Source organism: Ovis canadensis, chromosome 3 (assembly GCF_042477335.2).
Source record: "Ovis canadensis isolate MfBH-ARS-UI-01 breed Bighorn chromosome 3, ARS-UI_OviCan_v2, whole genome shotgun sequence".
Classification (NCBI taxonomy): Eukaryota; Metazoa; Chordata; class Mammalia; order Artiodactyla; family Bovidae; genus Ovis; species Ovis canadensis.
Window position 1 is genome coordinate 186,196,985 of NC_091247.1, and position 18,937 is coordinate 186,215,921.

The 18,937-nt window shown below is 52.4% G+C and overlaps 1 protein-coding gene across 4 annotated transcripts; it reads right to left on the reverse strand.

Annotated features, from left to right (window-relative positions):
- Positions 1–869: 869 nt before the first annotated feature.
- Positions 870–18,863, reverse strand: FOXRED2 (FAD dependent oxidoreductase domain containing 2). 4 transcript variants are annotated; one of them, XM_069585338.1, is made up of 9 exons: positions 18,659–18,863; positions 17,595–18,143; positions 15,399–15,650; positions 14,986–15,252; positions 14,486–14,652; positions 10,179–10,344; positions 8,541–8,782; positions 7,232–7,402; positions 870–4,208 (listed from the first exon to the last, which is right to left on the reverse strand). In XM_069585338.1, the coding sequence occupies exons 2-9, from the start codon at positions 18,140–18,142 to the stop codon at positions 3,949–3,951; spliced, it is 2,073 nt and encodes a 690-aa protein (XP_069441439.1). In that variant the 5' UTR covers position 18,143; positions 18,659–18,863; the 3' UTR covers positions 870–3,948. The 4 variants fall into 4 exon arrangements, with proteins under 4 accessions (XP_069441439.1, XP_069441437.1, XP_069441440.1 ...); XM_069585336.1 differs by having other exon boundaries at positions 18,795–18,854; XM_069585339.1 differs by lacking the exon at positions 870–4,208 and adding an exon at positions 5,948–6,224 and having other exon boundaries at positions 18,795–18,847.
- Between the last annotated feature and the right edge of the window lie 74 nt (positions 18,864–18,937).

The following is an 18,937-nucleotide window of genomic DNA, read 5'->3' on the forward strand; positions in this document are numbered from 1 at the left end:
TTCTGGCTCAGGGTCTCTCATGAGGCTGTGTGTGAGTTGCTGGCCAGAGCTGCAGTCATCCAAAGTTAGGACTGGGATACAGTGCGCTTCCAGGCTCACCCATATGGCTGTGGGCAGAGCTTGGTTCCTTGCCACATGGGCTGCTCCACATTGGATGTCCTTTCAAATTCAACATGACAGGTGGCCTCTCTCGGAGCGAGGAACTCCTAGAGAGAGACAGAAAGCACAGTTTCTTGGTAGATGAATGTCACAGTCTTTTTTATACCCTAATTTTGAAAATGACATCTTGTCACTTCTGCTGTATTTTATTTGCTAGAAATGAATCGCTAAGTCCAACCCACATCCAAGAGGAGGGGGTTAAGCTCCACCTCTTTGGGGGAGAAGTATCCAGTAATTTGTGGACATACCTTTAAAGTCACCACCACCAGTTCTGGGCATATAGTGAATGCTCAATGAATGATTAGGTGTTATGATGAGCTTAGCAGACAAATTCATTTCTTGGTGAGTTGATTCCCAGGAAGGCTTTAGGGACACCCCACTTTTATCATGCAAAAGGAATTTTGGGCTCATATTAACCCTGAGATTACATTCATTTTCTTGTCACTTGGGAGGGAAGATTCTTCCAGAGACTGGTGTTGTCCAGCTGGGTCTATCAGTCCAAAGAGTCTAGGAGGGGAGCACACAACACTTTGAGTTCCCTTCTCTAGACCGAGCACATTTTCTCCCCCCACACCCGATGCAGTGTCTTCTCAACTGGGGCCAACAGATGACACCAGTGGCACCACCTGGACCGGGGGGCAGAGCCCACGCCCTGCCAAGGGCTCCCAGCCTCTCCTGCCCCCAGCAACTTTACAGTCCAAAAACAGAGATGATTTTTAAAAATAAATGAATTTATTTCACCATGGACTATAAATCCCAGTTTGGGCAAAAGAGAAAAAAAAAAAAGTTCTGCAAACCTAAAACCTCCTCAGTTTCCCTTGTATATGGTTTTCTATTTTTATATAGTTACAAGCAGTTGGAACACTTTCATATCCTGATTCTTTTAACTTTGTCACACATGTACTTGTATCAATATTATGTAGTCTTTTACCACTTTTTAGAGTTTTTGAGGGCTGTTTAATATTCTTGCGCTGAATGTACCATAGTTTACATAACTATTCTCCATTTTTCTCATTTCATTCTGTTAATATAAAAGATAATTTGCTTATTATTTTTTATGTATGTTGTTTTCTGCCATAATTATTTTTGCCCATGCGTTTTGCCTTTTAATATTTATCATTTTCTTTAAAATAGGCATATTAGGCAGGATGGTTGTACCTAGAAATGTTAAACCTTTTCCCCTGGGGAATTACTCTGTTGCTTCTAAACTTGGAAAGTCCTTTCTTTTATTATAGTACCTCCTCTTCACCTCTAGTTTCTATATGGCTTTGAAAAATTATTCTGAAATTAATGTTGAAGTATAATATGAAATAGGGGTCTAAATGAGATTGATTTTCTTCCCCAAGTTAGTAACCCATTGGTCCAACATCATTTTTATTTACTTATGTAATTTTGGCCATGCCCAGGGCATGCGGGATCTTAGTTCCCTGAGCAGGGATCGAACCTGTATCCCCTGCATTGGGAACTTAGTCTTAACCACCGGACCATCAGGAAAGTTCCAGTCCAACATCATTTATTGCACACTTCTGTACAATCTTTTCCGCTGGTTTGTGATTCCCTTTAAAAAACACCTCCATCTTAGAACAGGCTCTACTTCTGGCCTATTGATTTTCACTGATCTGTCTGTTTTGCATGTGTAACTTTATATTTTCAAAAAGAATGAATAGATGAAGTCATGCCTTAGCTAGGAGAGGGACTTGATCTGGCTGGAAATGACAAGATCTGCTAGAGGGCTGTCTAAACTTGACAAGGAAAGAAACTGAGGCAATGAAGGAGGACACATGAGTCCATACAACACAATAGGAAGATAGCAGACAGCAAAGATGGCATGCCTAAGGCAACGGGCACTCAGGGGCCAGGATTTACAAAGAAGGCCCCGGGGGCTGGGGAGGGTGGGTTGCTAGAAGCAAGCGAGATGTAGACAGGACTCCAGCCAATGCAGCAACGATCTTCACAGGAAAAAGTAGTTCTCTGAAGCCAACTAATTAATTTACAGGGAAAATACCAGGGAATGTGTGTCTCATTGGCCGAGTAAGAGCTGAACCATGTCTTATTAAACACAAATAAGGCTGGTGATATTTTTATGGAATTAAGAACTTGGCACATGACGGGAAGAGCAGCAGATGTCACATACTTAGGCGTCAGTCAACTATTTGTTACAGTACCTTGAACCAGGGGCTCAACCAGCCTTTAGTAACTGGGATTTGTGAGATTTGTGTAACAGGATTTGATAATATGGGTACAGTCCTAATTAAATAATTTATTTTCATACTAGTCTTAACCACTGGACCACTAGGGATATCCCAAAATATTTATTTTTAAAAAAAAGTTTAGGAAAAGGAAGGGTGGACTAATGGGACCCAATTTTGGTTTACCTGTAAACAGTATGAAATACAGCAAATTCAACACCCTGGGATTAGGGAGAGACCCTTCACTGAGAAGTTTCAGCTCTCTGCAAACTATGCCAAGTCTTGCCATGGGGTAAACATCTCCTCCCTGACAGGCTCAGGCTTTCGGAGTCTCACTGTTGTGACTGCAGATACCTGGAGCACAGAGAGCAGTGCCAGGGGTAAGGGATTTTGGACCTGGCCGTCATGAAGAAGCTGTTCCAAGTAAAGGGCAGCGGATCCGGAAAGCTTGTGTCCCTGCCATTCTAAGTGGACACATGAAGGACTTAGTGGTAAGAACCAGTGAGAAAGCTATCACCTGTGATCCTGGGCTTTTGAGGAAACCACCATGATTATTTTCTGTACAAATGCTTTCCCATGGCTTACTCATCAATGAGACTCAAATACCTGATGAGAGAGTAAGAAGGGGCAGATTCCTGGTGAGGAAGGACAATAAAAAAGCCAGAACAGCTCAGGGAACCAGAAACTACATTCATCATCATTATCTAACAAACTCATTTATAAATGATTTCTTGCCCATGCTGAGCTGGGCTCTGTACGGAACAGTGGGGTGAATCACCTCCGAGAGAATCCCCAGTGATAGCCAGCATGGCAACCATTTCACAAAACCTGATCTGGCAGGGCAGAGGTGAGGAGGAATGCCAGAGGGCAGGGGAATGGGATGAGAGAGAGGAGAACACAGAGGGAAGGCAAGTCAGGGAGGGCGGGCCTGGATAGAGAGCAGCTTGGCAGAGACCCGCCTACATAATATGGCCTGCAGGGAGCTGTCTTCTCTCTGCCCCCACTGGGATTCTGAAAGCAGAGATGGGGTGGGGAGAGGCAGTATGGTGAAGCAGGGCTGCCCTTAGGGCTTCCCAGACTCCTGGCTGGGACCTCGGAGATCACCTGACCTTTCTCAGCTGGTGTTTTCATCAGGGGGTAACGGGCCCACCTGCCCTACTTGGTGGAGGACCTTAGAGCCTTTGTCTTAAAGTGCCTGCTACAACCCGTATGAAGATGAGGGTGGATTGCACTTGTCAAACGCTCCACGGGTGGGCGGAATCCAGGGGCCTCAGAAGAGGAACACTGGGCACTTGACAGGGACGGAGCTGAGGCCAGCCTGGTGCTTGTGATGGCTGGCTTGCAGACAAGTCTGGCGTGGAAGGCGGCTCCCTTCCATCTGGCAGAAGATGCTGTCCCTGGACCCCTCTTCCCAGAAATCCCTGAACCAAACAGGAGGGGAGATCACCGTGTGGCCGCCCTTCAGCCTGTCTGTGTCCTCCGTGTGGCTTTGGTGCGGTCACCGCGATGATCTGAGGGGGGGTCTTTGGCAATCACGTGGGAGCACGAAACTGCGGGGAAGAGGAAGGCTGACTGTGAGCCTAGGGGGAGCAGCCGCCCATCAGAGCTCCTCCTTGTTGCTGTTGAAAGGTGAGACCGGAGGCCCTGGAGCCAGAGAGTGCCCTCCTGGCCCGTGGTCTCCAGGCTGCTGGTCGCTGGCCCCGTGGTGCTGGCCCATGGTGGCAGAGTCCCACAGGAGCCCGCTCTCCACGCCGTGCTGACGGAGGCTCTCAGTTCCCACGAGCCCCTGCATTCTCAGGTAGCCCTGCTGGCAAAAGGGCGGGAGCTTCTGGTGTGTTAGGGCGAACAGGAAACAGGACTCTGCACAGAAGTAAAAGGAGATGGGCTGAGAGCTGTGGGGACAGGTCCAAGGGGAGGGGCTGCTGACGCCCCCGTGGCCTCACTGCTTCCCTCCAGCCACTAAGCCCGGGGGCCGACTTTTCTGGGTATCTCAAGTCTGACCTGGGTAGCTGTGGACCCCATCCCTCCCTGAAGTTCTAAGACTAGGAGCTGCCTTGACATTACGGAAAAAAAAAAAAAGCTCCAGAGGAAAGCAAACCAAAGAGATGGCCCAGCTCCCCGAGATGGGGGCCTGCATGCTGCTGTGTGTGGCGCCACTGGTGGGGGCGGGGGGAGCTCACCCACTCAGGAGCAGCCCCTTGGCCTACTCTTCCAGGAGCCACCCGGGGGAGCCGGGATCTACTGAAACCTGGGTGCCTAGAGCCTGTGCTCCGTGACAAGCGAAGCTCCTGCAATGAGAAGGCCACGCACAGCAAAGACGACCCAGTGTAGCCAAAAATAAATAAAATTTTTTAAAAATTAAAGCAAAGGATTAAACAGATGTGGGCTCAGGCTTCTGAGGGCTTTAGAGACAGGATGGGAAGATGGCATGTCAGAGAACCATCCTGACCTCCTGTCTCAGTAAACAGGCACATTATAAAGGGTGCTATAAGGCTCACATGAGATCAGGCTGGGAGTGCTATAGGAACAGTATTTCCCACCTCTCTGACTTCCAGTACAGAGGGCCCTTGGCAGAATGGGCCACAACCACCCTCTCTGAGCAGGGAAGACAGCAGATGTGGGAGAGGATGGAGCGGGGCAGTGAGGCAGCCTCTTGACAAGCACCCCCTCCAATGACATACGTCACCCCTTCTGCAGGGACAGGGGGCAGAGAAGCCCAGCAGCTCTGGGGCCAGAACTAGCAGCTGCATATCTGCTAAAGGGATGGAGGGGAAGCCCACTGCTGCCAGCTAGCCCTTTGGGAGAGGAGTCTTGCACGTTCAAGGCAGTGACACTTGGTGGCTTGTACTGTTGAATATATCTAGGAGGTAGGAGCCAGGAGGCTCAAAGGGCCTGTGGTGATGGACTGGTGGGAGCCATGACTCAGGGCCGGAATATACCCCCTAAAAGGTACCAGCATCTCTGTACTGAAACCTCAAGAAATAGGTAGGCATTTTGCAGCTGAGGTCTCTAGACCATCAATGAACAATTTCCTACGGAAGCATACAGTCAGAGTTGATGTCTGTAGGATGCTAGTACTTCAAAGCTGCTTTAGCTCTGCTCTCTGAATTACCCCTGCTGGAGTGTCTACATACATTTCAACTTCAACTTCAAGTACTGTTTTCAGCCATCTCCCTTGATACATAGATTTTTTATTTCAAGGTGAGCTGAAGGACTCTTGCTCTCTGACCTGTAGGCCAAGGACTAACCATCTCTAACCTGGTCTGATACGAATAGTGCCTGATACGCAACCACTGTTTCAACAGATATTTGCTGAACGGAAAAAAGAAGTGGCTATCCTAGTAATTCAGAGAGTTAAAAAAAACAAAAGTTAAAAAATTCTGGCTTGTTTCGGTCAGTTCTGCCTTTGAATCATGAGACTTCTCTTCCCAAGTCCCTCTTTGGGTTCGACTATCAGAGCTGTCTTCCAATTCACCAATTTTTCTTTCATCTATGTCTAATGTGCTACTTAAGCTTGACACTGAGTTTCTAATTACAAATTGATACTTTTATTTCCAGAAGTTCTACTTGGACCTTTCTCAAAATTGCATTCAATATCCTTTCATTCTGTTTTTAGTAATCCCTTCTTTATTTATTCACAGAATCTATACATACTTTACATCTTCTCTTTGACCACTCCAATTCATACAGTCCCTGTAGGTTTGATCCAGCAGTGTTGTTTCTGTTGACACTCCTGCATGGTCATTTGAGTTCTTATGTGTTAGTGATTTCTGCTTGGGAGTTCATGTTCCAGAGAACTTTATCTGTGGGAATTCTTTGAGGTCTGGCTTTAAAGTCTGTTTCCTCACAGAAGACTTGCACGGATGCCTGTGATTTCTGCACCAAGATGACAGTGTGAACTTTGGCCCCAAACTGATATGAATGAGGTCTAGTGGATGGAAATTCTCAAAGGAGGTTTTCCCCCCTGCACTCTACACAGAGCAAGAAATCCTGCATCTCCTCTGTCTCTCCTGGGAGTGCTTTCTGGCTCCGAGCTTACCCACTGAGACCCTGGCTTTACTTGAGGTTTTCTGTACAGACCTCTTAGGGCTTCCCAGGTGGTAACAGTGGTAAAGAACCTGCCTGCCAATTTAGGAGACACAGGAGACGCAGGTTTGATACCCGGGTTGGGAAGATCCCCAGGAGAAGGAAATGGCAGCTCACTCCAGTACTGCCTGGAAAATCCCATGGACAGAGGAGCCTGGTGGGCTGTAGTTCATGGGGTCATAGAAGAATCAGACACAAGTGAGCAACTAAGTAGGCACATACAGACCTCCTACCCTGCTCCAGCCTCGCCTTTCCATCCCCAAGTGCTGGTCAGTTATGCAGGCTCTAGACCCCTGATGACCAGCAGATATCACCTTCTCCGGTGTGTGTTTGTGTTTTTCTTAGTGTCTGGCTTCTGGGGGTTCCCTTATTTTCCTGTAAGTTCTTTAAAGACGTTTTACTCAGTGTCTGCATGCATGCATGCTAAGTCACTTGAGCCGTGTCCAACTCTTTGCCACCCCATGGATTACAACCCGCCAGGCTCCTCTGTCCATGGAATTTTCCAGGCAAGAATATGGGAGTGGGTTGCTATGTCCTCCTCCAGGAGCTCTTCCAGACCCAGGGATCGAACCCGCGTCTCTTATGTCTCCTGCATGGGCAGGTGGGCTCTTTACCACTAGTGCCACCTGGGAAGCGCTAGCATCTGCAGGTATGCTGTACTGGGAGGGGTCATAGGAGACAGACGTCTCAGGTGTGGGTCTCCAGACGTGCGTCCTGAAGTTCCACAGGGCACCGATCTACCTGGTTGTCTTCTCCCTCCAGCTCAGCCCTTCTGTCCTTCTGGGAACCTAACTTACCTGCATAGAAGCTTCGCAGGTCAGTATCCAAACAGTTCTCCAGGAAGCGCCTCAGGGGCAGGATGTGCCCCACCGGGGCTGTCCAGTCCGTCAGGAAATCTTCCACGACGTGGTGGAGGGCTGAGGGCCGTGGTAGTGGCCAGCCTGCCGGGCGGAACCTCACCTCTTGCTCTGTGGGGAGGAGAGGGCACCACTTCAGAGCGGGTGCATTGGCTTCCTCCCCAGAGCTGCAACCTGGGTGCCGCCCCCCCATCCTCTTTTGCTCAACCTTCCTAACACCCCTCTGGTCAGCCAGGTCAGCTGTCCTTCCCAATGTCTGAAAGGCTGATGTGAAGGAGAGGGACTAGGCCAGACTCCTTTGATGTCAGGGGGAGGAACTAAGACCAGTCACTTGAACTTGGTTTGCTTCTAAGACTTCCACAGACTGAGGTCTGTTGCAGCTGCTTTGAAACTGGTCTTTCTGTGAGCAGACTCTGGGTCCTGCCTCCAAGGGGTCTTAAGGCTCCTCTAGTCCAGTTTCTTATCTGGTGCGGTGCCCTTCTGTGTGTCCCCATCACAGCGTACCAAGCCATGACCGACCATTCCTGTTCCAGGAAACCGTGAGGGGGCTGTCCCAGCCTCGGCAGCTTTTAGGATGAGCTGCTGCTTACGAGAGTGAACCCGGGTTCCTGTCACTTCTACCCGCTGACACTACCTCTGCCCTCTGGAACAACCCCTAACTTTATATCATCCTCTTCCAGGTGATGTCCCTTCAAATTCAGAGGCAGGATTTATGTTCCCCAGGTAGGCCATCTGTCAGTAACTACTCTGTACAGGGCACCGTGCTGGCATTCTGTGTTATCTCATCCATTCTCCTCTTACATGGAGGGTATCACTGCCACCCCATTTCACACACGAGCAAGCTGAGGCTCACAGGGGTTAAGTAATGGTGCAAGGTCACACAGCGAGGGAAGGACAGCCCTGGGAGCACGGCCCAGCTCTCCTGCCCCCTTCCTGGGCTAATCCGCTTCTGTCCCTTTGCTGTTCCTCCTAGAGTCAGTCTCCAGACCACCTTCCGTCCCCCGTCTCACTCCAAGGTCAGCCTGCTCTGGACACAGCGACGACACTTGTCCCTCTTACTACTGGAGGCGATCATGGCACTCCACATGTGGCCTGCTGTGGGTCAGAATCTGGGGACGGCATTTATCATTCATAGACCACTTGCTCCACTGAGACTCTGGGCAGGGCCCCTGGTGTTCCCCCTTTCATCAGCTGAGGGTACCGCGTGAAGGCGCAGTGGTGCTGGGGTCTGAGAAGGGCCCCGGCTCACCGGTGGGGAGGTGCCTGTAGTAGTAGATGACAGGATGGAGGAAGTTGGACAGCCAGGCGTCTTCCATGTGCCCCACAGAGCGGTCAGAAAAGAAGACGTCCTTGTCAGGCCCAGAGTAGTTCCGGCCGTACTCCATGTTGATGACAAAGAGGCCGTGCCTCGCCCTCCTTCCTGTGATCGTCTCCAGCTGCGCCAGCATCTGCATGGGGAACTCCTCCAGATACTCAAAGGTGGTGGCGTTCCTGGGGACGGGGGCAGACGACGGGGGTGAGACCCTGGGTGCTTCAGCAGAGGTGACAGGAGTGTGTGCTGTGCACACGCCACCTCTCCTTCCTAGAAGCGGCCATCAAACAGCATACAGACTGATCAGATCCGAGCATCTCACCTGAATACTGCTAGAGCCTAGACTTACAGGTGTCAGAAAGCCTGGAGGAACCTGAATGGGTGTGTGGGGAAAGGGTGAGCCAGGCTGAGACCAGTGTCAGAGAAGCCCTACGAGGGAGTGAAGGCCTCGGCGTGCTCCAAAGACAGGAAGGAGGCCTGTGGGGCCCCAGTGGAGCCGACGGCGATGGGCAGGAGAGGGGCCTGGGGAGGTCGGCGGGGGCAGGTCAAGGAGGGCCATGTGTGCCACGATGGGAAAGTCTCCTGGCCCGGGAATTGGGGTTGAGGGCCTCCAGAGGGTATTGAAAGGGGTGAATTCCAACTGACTCAAGTTTTAAAGGAATCATTCCGGCCACCGTGTTGAGAGCAGACCACGGGGTCCAAGGCGAGAGGCTGTTGTATCAGTGCAGGAGGGGGATGCTCTCGGTGTCCAGACCAAGGTGGCAGTGGTGGGGCTACTGAGAGGCAGGCAGGTTCTAAACACAGTTTGAAGGTAGAGTGGGCAGGATCTATGAATGGTGTGAGTGTGGGGAATGGGTGTGAGAGAGACAGGAGTCAAGGGTGTTGAGGGAGGTTCTGCTCCAAGCACCTCTGAGTTCCCTGCATGTCCCTCAACCTGGTGTGCTGCTGCACCCACTGGCTCTGGACAAGGCTGTTCCTTCTGTGGCTTCTCACCTGCCACTTGTCCTTTCAGATCACACACTCCCCCGCCCCCACCCCCAGCTCTACTCCCTTCCCTGCTCCTGATGGTTTCCTTCTAACGGAGTGACCTCTGTGATCTGCTGCTTATTGCTTCTTTGATAAGGAGCTGGCTGGCCCAGGGAGCTCTTAAATCCCCACAGGTGGTCATCTGTCATCGCTGCAGGCCACTGCTTATGTGTTTAGTGCCAGAGGCTTTCCACCAGTTACCTTTACTCCTTCCTACAGCCCTGCAAGGTCAATGTTATTAGCTCTACTTTGCAGATGAAAGAAAGGCTCAGAGAGGCTAACTAACTTGCCCCAGATCATACTGGTAGACAGTGGCAAAGCTGTCGTCATACCTATGTCTGTGAATCTGTCTGTCAGTAGAGCCCGTGGTGTTGATTTTCCCCAGAAGAGCCCAGTCCCCTCCCTCTCTGCCACCCCAGTCCCCAGCCTTCTCCATCTTAGAAAGGAACCACTGGGCTGTTCCACACATGCAACAGGAAAAGAAGAGCAAGACGGAGCAGGGGGGTAAGGTGGTGGGGATGGGGACGGGAGACGGGAAGGACGACTCACTCCTTCAGCAGGACCACGTCGGCCAGCACACTGAACATCTGGTAGAGCCCAGAGGCCTCGTTGATGCGCCGGATGATGGCACTGGCCAGGTGTGTGATGGGGTGCTCGGTGGAGGGCCAGGCCGCGCCGTGGTGGCGCTGCTCCAGCAGCCGGTGGACAGCACGCACTGAAACGGCCAGAGGGAGGATGGCAAACTGCCCTGAAGGTGTGACCTTTCCCCTCTGGGAGGATGCAAAGTCCCCATCAGCTCTGCACTCAGGACACACTCGTGTGCCTGGCTCTAAGATGCCTTTACAGGAGGGCCATACAGGTTTTCTGAGAAGGGCTGGAGGGGAAGTGTTTCTGACTTTGGCGGGGTCTGTCAGGTGACTCAGTTCTCTGGTGGGACAGCAACCAGAGAGGACCGCAAAAGGAATGGGTGTGGCTAGACTTGTCCCCAGGCCTGAGACTGCCTGTTTCTGCTTTAGGCCACCTGCACGTGTAAGTCCTGCCACTGTCACCGCACATGCGACACGTCCACACCAGACCCAGGGCCTTTCTCTGCAGCCTCTCGTCTCCCTCTAGCCCCCGTGTCTGTCGGAGACTCCCTGACGGAGAACCTCTGATGGCTCCCTCTCCTTCACAGCCAAAACCTAACCTCAGTTCTACTTTGAGATACTTTGTATATTTCTAGAAGGATAGAGAAGAAACAGTTATCTCCAACAACAGGGAACATTTTCTGTGGACCTGGGGCTGCCCTTACACAGCTGTGACACTGGGCCACCCCACACAGCTGCCTGCCTCCTCGAAATGAATCAGCACAACACCCAAATCCAATAATGGCAAAGGGACAGACAATTCACGTGGCAAGAGACTCGGTCTGCCATCGGTCACAGGAAAGGGTGTTCAGCCTCATGAGACAGACAGACAGAAACCTGGCTCTCTGGAGGAAACAAGGTTAGGCCGCGTTTTGTGAAAGGCTGAGGAATGACACGGCTAGGGGAGTGGGGCAGGGGGCCAGACAAAAGGAGCACAGGTGCAAAGACACAAAACCTTGAGAGAAATGGGCGCATTCTGAAAAGGAGGTGAGGGCAGGCTGGGCAGGTGAGCTGGCGCTGGCCTGTATGAAGCTCTGGACACCATACTGAGGAACTGGCTGGGGAGCCCCTGGAAGGTTTTTTGTTCAAATAACAAGTGTTTTGGTGGGTATCAGAGTGGCTGGATGGGAAGCCAGAGAGACCAGTGGCAGGAAGACCAGTCAGGAGAGAGAGAGAGGCCCTGAGTCAGGCAAGCAAGGCTGGGATGGAGTGACGGGAAAGGGAAGGGCAGGGCTCCCAGCAGGCCCGACCTTCCGCAGCTACCATCTCTCATCTTCTGTGGCTTTCATGTGCCTTGCTGTTTGCTACTTGCCCTCCTTGGGACCTGTTTCTCAGCTGAATGATGAGCAAGGTTGGGCAGGATGTACCGTGTACAGCTGCATCGCTCCTCCCCCAGGCGGGTCCTCAGCCAGGAATAGTGACCACAGGTCTCAGTGGCCTGTCCACCCAGAACTGTTTCCCATTTGCCTGAAACTCAGTGGTGAGCTGGGAGCCTTCGAGTCAGACAGGTGTGGATTCAGATACCACCGCTGCTTTCCATTGGCTGGGTGAGTTCGGATAAGTGACTTACATTCTCTGTGCCCCCATTTCCTTCTATGAAAAAGGGAACTGAAATAACAAGATCTGTTTTATGGGGCTGTTGGGAGGATTAAGAATGTGAGATAGGTGGGGCTTCCCAGGTGGGTCAGTGGTGAAGAATCTACCTGCCAATACAGGAGGCACGGGTTCGATCCCAGGTCTGGGAAGATCCCACATGCTTCGGAACAACTAATCATGTGTGCCATAACTATTGAGCCTGTGCTCTAGAGCCCAGGAGCCACAACTACTAAAGCCCAGACACCCTAGAGTCCGTGCTCCACAACAAGACAAGCCACCACAATCTACTAAAGCCCAGACACCCTAGAGTCCGTGCTCCACAACAAGACAAGCCACCACAATCTACTAAAGCCCAGACACTCTAGAGTCTGTGCTCCACAAGATAAGCCACCACAATCTACTAAAGCCCAGACACCCTAGAGTCCGTGCTCCACAAGACAAGCCACCACGATCTGCTAAAGCCCAGACACCCTAGAGTCCATGCTCCACAAGACAAGCCACCACAATCTACTAAAGCCCAGACACCCTAGAGTCCGTGCTCCACAACAAGACAAGCCACCACAATCTACTAAAGCCCAGACACCCTAGAGTCCGTGCTCCACAAGATAAGCCACCACAATCTACTAAAGCCCAGGCACCCTAGAGTCCATACTCCACAACAAGACAAGCCACCACAATCTACTAAAGCCCAGACACCCTAGAGTCCGTGCTCCACAACAAGACAAGCCACCACAATCTACTAAAGCCCAGACACCCTAGAGTCCGTGCTCCACAAGACAAGCCACCACAATCTACTAAAGCCCAGACACCCTAGAGTCCGTGCTCCACAACAAGACAAGCCACCACAATCTACTAAAGCCCAGACACCCTAGAGTCTGTGCTCCACAACAAGACAAGCCACCACAATCTACTAAAGCCCAGGCACCCTAGAGTCCGTGCTCCACAACAAGACAAGCCACCACAATCTACTAAAGCCCAGACACCCTAGAGTCCATGCTCCACAACAAGACAAGCCACCACAATCTACTAAAGCCCAGGCACCCTAGAGTCCATACTCCACAACAAGACAAGCCACCACAATCTACTAAAGCCCAGACACTCTAGAGTCCGTGCTCCACAACAAGACAAGCCACCACAATGAGAAGACACACAGGGCAACTAGAGGAGTAGCCCCTGCTTGCTCCAACTAGGGAAAAGCCCACGCAGCAACGAAGACCTAGCACAGTAAAAAAAAAAAAAAAAAAGGAAAGTGATCTGGAGAAAGATCAGGGGACGGGGGAGGCAAGAGAGAAGGGGCAGGACCTGCCAGGACAGCAGGTACAGGGAGGGTGGAGTGCACGGAAGTGTGAGGAGGGTTTCCTGCTGGGGACACAGCTGGAGAAGAGACTCTTCTTATTCCGTGTGTGTGTGTTTGTGTGTGTGCAGTCTGCAAGTATTTTGGTAAACAGACAGCGAACACTCTCTCCTTGGTTTTCTTCCCCGACAGCACGCACAGGGTATAAAATATATCATCTGGAAATCAGCAAAACATGATTATCTTTCCATGCCAAACCAGAAGGAGAGTGAAATGCAGAAACTAGCATCAAGGCAAGTGAGGCATCAAATTAGATGCGGAAACATCAGGAAGGAGGACTCTTACGGTGTTTTTATGGTCAAATTAACTGGCCTATGTAACACTCATCATGCAATAAAGCACCCATCCAATGGGCTACCCAGAGTGCAGAAAACCGGCACCGTTGGTACCAAGAGTTTTAAAAAAAGAGCTGAGATAATCTAGGTGCCATTTTTAATGAAATTTGTTGGTACCCAAAGAGTCTGTGTGTACATAACGCTTCCCAGGTGCACTGCCTCCAGGAATTACCTTATTTAGTCCTTACCATGGCCCCACGGGGAAGAGAGTTCACCTCATTTACCTCTCTGTGTCAGGGGAGGGTCAACAGGCTTCGGGAGCCTCACAGTCTGAGGCCACCCAGCCGTCCCCGCAGGTGAGCTGTCCCCAGGCTCAGCATTGCTGCCAGTGTACGTACCTCACCCACACAGGGCTGACGCACGGAGCATGCACCCCCAAGTTACACCTTATCTGGGACTTCTCTAGACCAGTGGTCCCCAACCTTTTTGGCACTAGGGACTGGTTTCATGGAAGACAACTTTTCTACAGACTGGAGGCGGGGAGGGGGATGGTTTTGGGATGATTCTTATAAGGAGCACACAACCTAGATCCCTCGCATTCACAGTTCACAGTAGGGTTTGCACTCCTATGAGAATCTAATGCTGCCACTGATCCGACAGAAGGCGGAGCTCAGGCGGCACTGTGAGCGATGGAGAGCTCCTATAAACATACATGAAGTTTTGCTCGCTCACCAGCCGCTCACCTCCTGCTGTGCAGTCTGGTTCCTAACAGGCCGCAGGCTGACACTGGTCCATAGCGCAGGAGTTAGGAACCCCTGCTCTAGACATACCCTCATACCATGAAAACCCACTGCTGTCTGCCTCAGATGGGAATTTATGACATCGGCAATTTATGAATTGCTGATAAGCAATCCTTTTAAGACTGCTCCAAGGGAATAAGGCATGTGTTTACAAACACTAGGGATGGTTCTGTCTAGGGACAGTGGCCCTCTCTGCCAGGCTCACCTGTGTATCGGAATCCATGGATGAAACCCCCAGCAGATTTCCGGTAATCCACTGAGTGGCTGGCAGTCCCCAGGATGAAGAGGCCCCGGCTCCCTTTGGATTCATAGCTGGCTCTAACCAGGGGATATTTCTCGCTGAGTTCACTCCCTGAAGAGAGTCGGAGTGACCTGTGAGTGGAGAGGGCTGTGAATTAAAATCACTGCTGTGTATGAAACACCTTTTACAGGCCTGGCACTGAGCTAATTTAAACCACACCCCAACCCTAGAAGGCAGGTATGATCATGTCCATTGAACAGACAGAATAACTGACCTTCAGGGTAAAGATGTGGTGGGGCAGGGGCACAGCCAGGACTCAAGCCTGACTGGAGCCTGGGCTCTGGGTCCCTGTGTGACCTGACAGGAAGGTCCATTCAGGCCCTTCAGTGTCTCCTTGTCCACCCGGGGCCTAAATCAGAGGGCTCTGCTGAGAGATCTAGTTCCTCCCCTCCATTTGGACTCACTTGCTGAAAATGGAGAAGTCAAATTTCCAGCCCAGGCAGCGGATGACCCGGTCATAGGCCACGCGCATGGCAAAGTTGTCATTGTTGTCCTGGGGGAGGGGGATGGCGTCGGAACTCTGGTTGAAGAACTCCTCCACGAAGAGCTTCAGAGTGATGTGGAACTTGCCCTTGTGGTCCTTCACGATGGCCAAGTCTGTCAGGTCGGACTCGAGCAACCCGTCCAGGGACTTCAGCTGGTAGGTGTCCAGCAGGCCATTGTTGATGGCCCTGGGGCCCCAAGTGCATGTCAGGAGAGAGAGAGACAAGGGTCTGTGCTAGGTGAGGGAGACTCGGGCAGGGGCGCTGAGTCAGGCGGGGGGCAGGGCGGCTCTAGAGGGGCTGGCAGCATGGCACACACACATCTCCCAGCATACCTGAGGTCTCCGACGTAGTGGGTGGCCCAGGAGAGCCGGACCCGGGAGCGGCTCAGCATATGGATAAAGTTGGTGACACTGAAGATGTTCTCTGCTGTCTCAAAGGCCGAGTTCCCCCGGCCTAGGATCAGCACATTCTGACCCTCGAAGTCCTTGGGATCCACAGACACGGACTCATAACCATCCACATATTCAGAACCAGGGAAGTCCACCCGGTTGGGGACCGACAAGCCGGTGGCCACAAGAAGGACGCTGCAAGTGGGGGACATAGGGAGGATGGCTTAGCCTCTCAGCTATGAGACCACTAAGTAAAAAAGTCCCTCTTTGGACCTGCCGCCCAGCTGCCGGCCCCACCTAGCCTGCTAGCTCCTAAAGGAAGCAGGCCATTCGTTCCTTTACCTACTTCCTGACCTGCCCCGGTATATCTGACACTTTACCTCAGCCCCTCACTGAATGATCCCTTGGGTATAGTTTGTTTTCACCTTTCTGGGATTATACCAAATGTGAGAATCAGTTTTACTTTCTGACTCTAGAGAGGGTGACACCATGAGAAACTGAATAATTCACTTAGTTTTGAACACAGCAGCCAAACCAAGTACCACCTCCATCATGAAAATGAAACCAGACACTTTGCTTTCCCCTTTCTTACTTCCCTGGCAGATGCAAAATCTGCTGAGCAGTGACTCTGTATGAGTCCCTGTACTGAGTACTTTCTGACTCATCTCACAGCTCAGAGCAGGTCTGCGTCGGTGTTATTTGGCCTGTGTTACAGGTGAAGACTGCTGGCTCCAAGTGGGCCCATGGACTCCATAGCTCCTCAGATAGCAGAGCTAGAACCTGACCACAGGCCAGCCTAATTTCAGAGTCCTGCTCTTTCTGCTGATGGGGATTACAGCCTTGTGGTGGGCAAGCCAGGAGCTGGACCCTGCTGGCCTGCAGAGGAAAGAGTAAATAACAAGATAGTTTCAAAAACAGGAACAGGTGGTCTGGAGAAAGGGCCTGGGCAGTCCCTATCTCCTCCTTGTTTTCTGAGCTGTCCACTGGCTTACATCTGACTCCCCTATACTGTAGCACTTCTAAGTCCTAAGATGCAAGGGTCCAAACTGACCCCGCTCCCTAGGCTGTAATAAGCAAGGAATAAGGCTGTGCCTCAGGCAAAAGGCTTGAGAAGATGAACTGTGATAGGGCACTTGCCTGGGGCCAGGTGCTAGGCTGACAACCAGGAAGGAGGAGTCAGTCTGGTGGGGCGTTAAGAACACAGGCTTCAGAGTCAGAAAGACAAGTGCAGTCAAGTGGCAGCTGCTACTTATTAGCTGTGTGACAGAACACCAGTTACTTCTCTGAGCCTCAGTTTGTCATTCATAAAATGGGGATCAGTGAACCTCTTTCATTGGGTCCTTGTGAGGATTAAACAAGCACGGTAGAATGTGTAACTCTGAGTTGGAGTTGTCTACACAATATTAAGCTTTCTCCCAAGCCAAAGCAAGCTAAAGCTGAATGCTGGCAGCACTGCCTGTTGTGCCTGGCTCTCATTCAGTTCTGAAGTCCTACTGAGCCCAGCTAACACTTACTGGACAGTTGCCAGCATTTCTCAGAATGAATTTTGGGGAACACAAGTTCTAGGAGATGCGCTACAAAAAGGGTTTTGTAGGTGCATAAGCTCAGATAATGCTGAATATGTTACCCAATGTTGGAGCCCTTCAGTGAATGTGAAAATATTTAAGACTGAAAAATCCTGGAGGAAAGAAATGGTCAGAATTTTCAAATATCTTTGGGTACACACATTTCTAGGAAACACCTGGGAAATGATGGATGAACTGAACCTCTGTGTACTGGATTTCAGCAGGAACAAAGACAGGGAGGGGGCTTCCTGGTTGGCTCAGTCCGTAAACCATGCGCCTGCAATGCAGACGACCCAGGTTTGATCCCTGGGTTGGGAATATCCCCTGGAGAAGGAAATGGCAACCCAGTCCAGTATTCTTGCCTGGAGAATCCCATGGACAGAGGAGCCTGGTGGGCTACAGTCCATGGGTTCCCAAGAGTTGGACATGACTTAGCAACTAAATCATTGCCAAAGATGGGCTGAAATGCCCTTTTCTTCCCATTTCTCCCACGCCTATGGGCCAACTAATGGGTTTTCTTTCTCCCAGAAAGGCCCCAGCTTCAGCAGGTGAGCTCTGCAGCCAGATTCCTTACCTACACTGGTATGCCTGCCCCCGGTGGTCGGTCAGGATGAAGTAATGGCCATTCCAGGCCCCGCGATCCTTGTTCACAGTGACGTGGGCAATGGTTGTGTTATACAGCACGTGAAGCCCCAGCCGCTCTGCAAAGTCGCTCAGGTAGCGCACCATGTCGCTGGCGTCGGGATAGTAAGCGTCCGAGTAGTGTCTGAAGAGCAGCCGAGGGTCATGGCTGAGCAGAGAGTTCCAGTCGTGACGCAGGTTGAACTCGGCATTGGTCTTGCCGGTGTACCGCTTGTTGATGCTGATGAGCTTGCGGTGCCGGGGGTAGCGCGTGAAGAAACTGCCAGGCACTGGGGCGCGTTCGAACACCATGTAGCCTCTGCCTGCCCTTTGCAGGAAGTAGGCCATCTGCAGGCCCGCGGGCCCGGCGCCCAGGACGCAGTAGTCCCGATGCACGGGCGCCCAGGCCTGGGCAGGGTGCAGGTAGATAGCCAGGTGCAGGGCGATGGTCAGGAGCAGCCCCGGGGCGCCCCACGGCGGGGCGGCGGCGGAGAGGCCCATCCTACGGCAGACCAGAGGGGTGAGGCCTCGGACAACGCTAGGGCCCTCGAGGCCGGGGGACGGGAGCCAGGAACTGGGGGCCTAGAGAGAGGCAAGGGCTTGCCCGAGCGCTCACTGCGATTTAGGGCGCAGCCAGAACCCAAAGACCTCTGACCTCAACTGCCCCGACCGCATCGTTTCTAGCTCGGATCTGGGCTCCCTCCAGGAGTCCCGGCTCCCTCCAGGAGTCCCGAATCCCTCCATCTTCCTCAGGACCTTACTTCCCAGGGGCGCTGGACTCCTAACTGCCAAGGTAATAAAAGGGTGGGCATCTTCCCCAATTTCCCCTAATTTCTGGGGTGCCCAACACCCTCCCAGGGCCTCCCGAGGCCAGACCCTTCAGAGTCACGTCTTTTTGGCCTCGCCCCCGCGCTCCCGGCTCCAGCCTGGAGGAGGATTGGGCTGCACGGTCCTGTCCCCCGCCCGCCCCCGGGGCCCCGGCCTCTTCGGTCACGTGACAGGGATGCCCCGGCACACCTGCCGCGGAGCCGCGCGAGGCCACGCTCCTGCAGACGCGCGGCATCCGGGAGCCGCTCCCCACGCGTGCGCTGTGCCCACGCCCGCAGCTCCCGCTTCCCCGCCCGCCGGCCCACCGCGCGCACAGAGCTCGAACCTCCCAGCCGCTCCGGAGACAGCCCGCAGCCGAGTCAGGCCGCAATCGGCCGGCCCGCGCCTCCGCGGCGGCCCCGCCTCTCCCGCCCGGCCAATGGCAGGGGGCAGGGTCACGTGGCGAGGCGCGACACGCCGGGCGGGGCT

Coding starts and splice junctions, on each gene's coding strand:
- FOXRED2 (XM_069585338.1), bottom strand. CDS start 18,142: ATGGGCCTCTCCGCCGCCGCCCCGCCGTGGGGCGCCCCGGGGCTGCTC. Junction 10,345..14,485: donor CCATGGATTCCGATACACAG/GTGAGCCTGGCA, acceptor TGGCCGTTTCAG/TGCGTGCTGTCCACCGGCTG. Junction 7,403..8,540: donor CTACAGGCACCTCCCCACCG/GTGAGCCGGGGC, acceptor TCCTCCCCACAG/AGCAAGAGGTGAGGTTCCGC.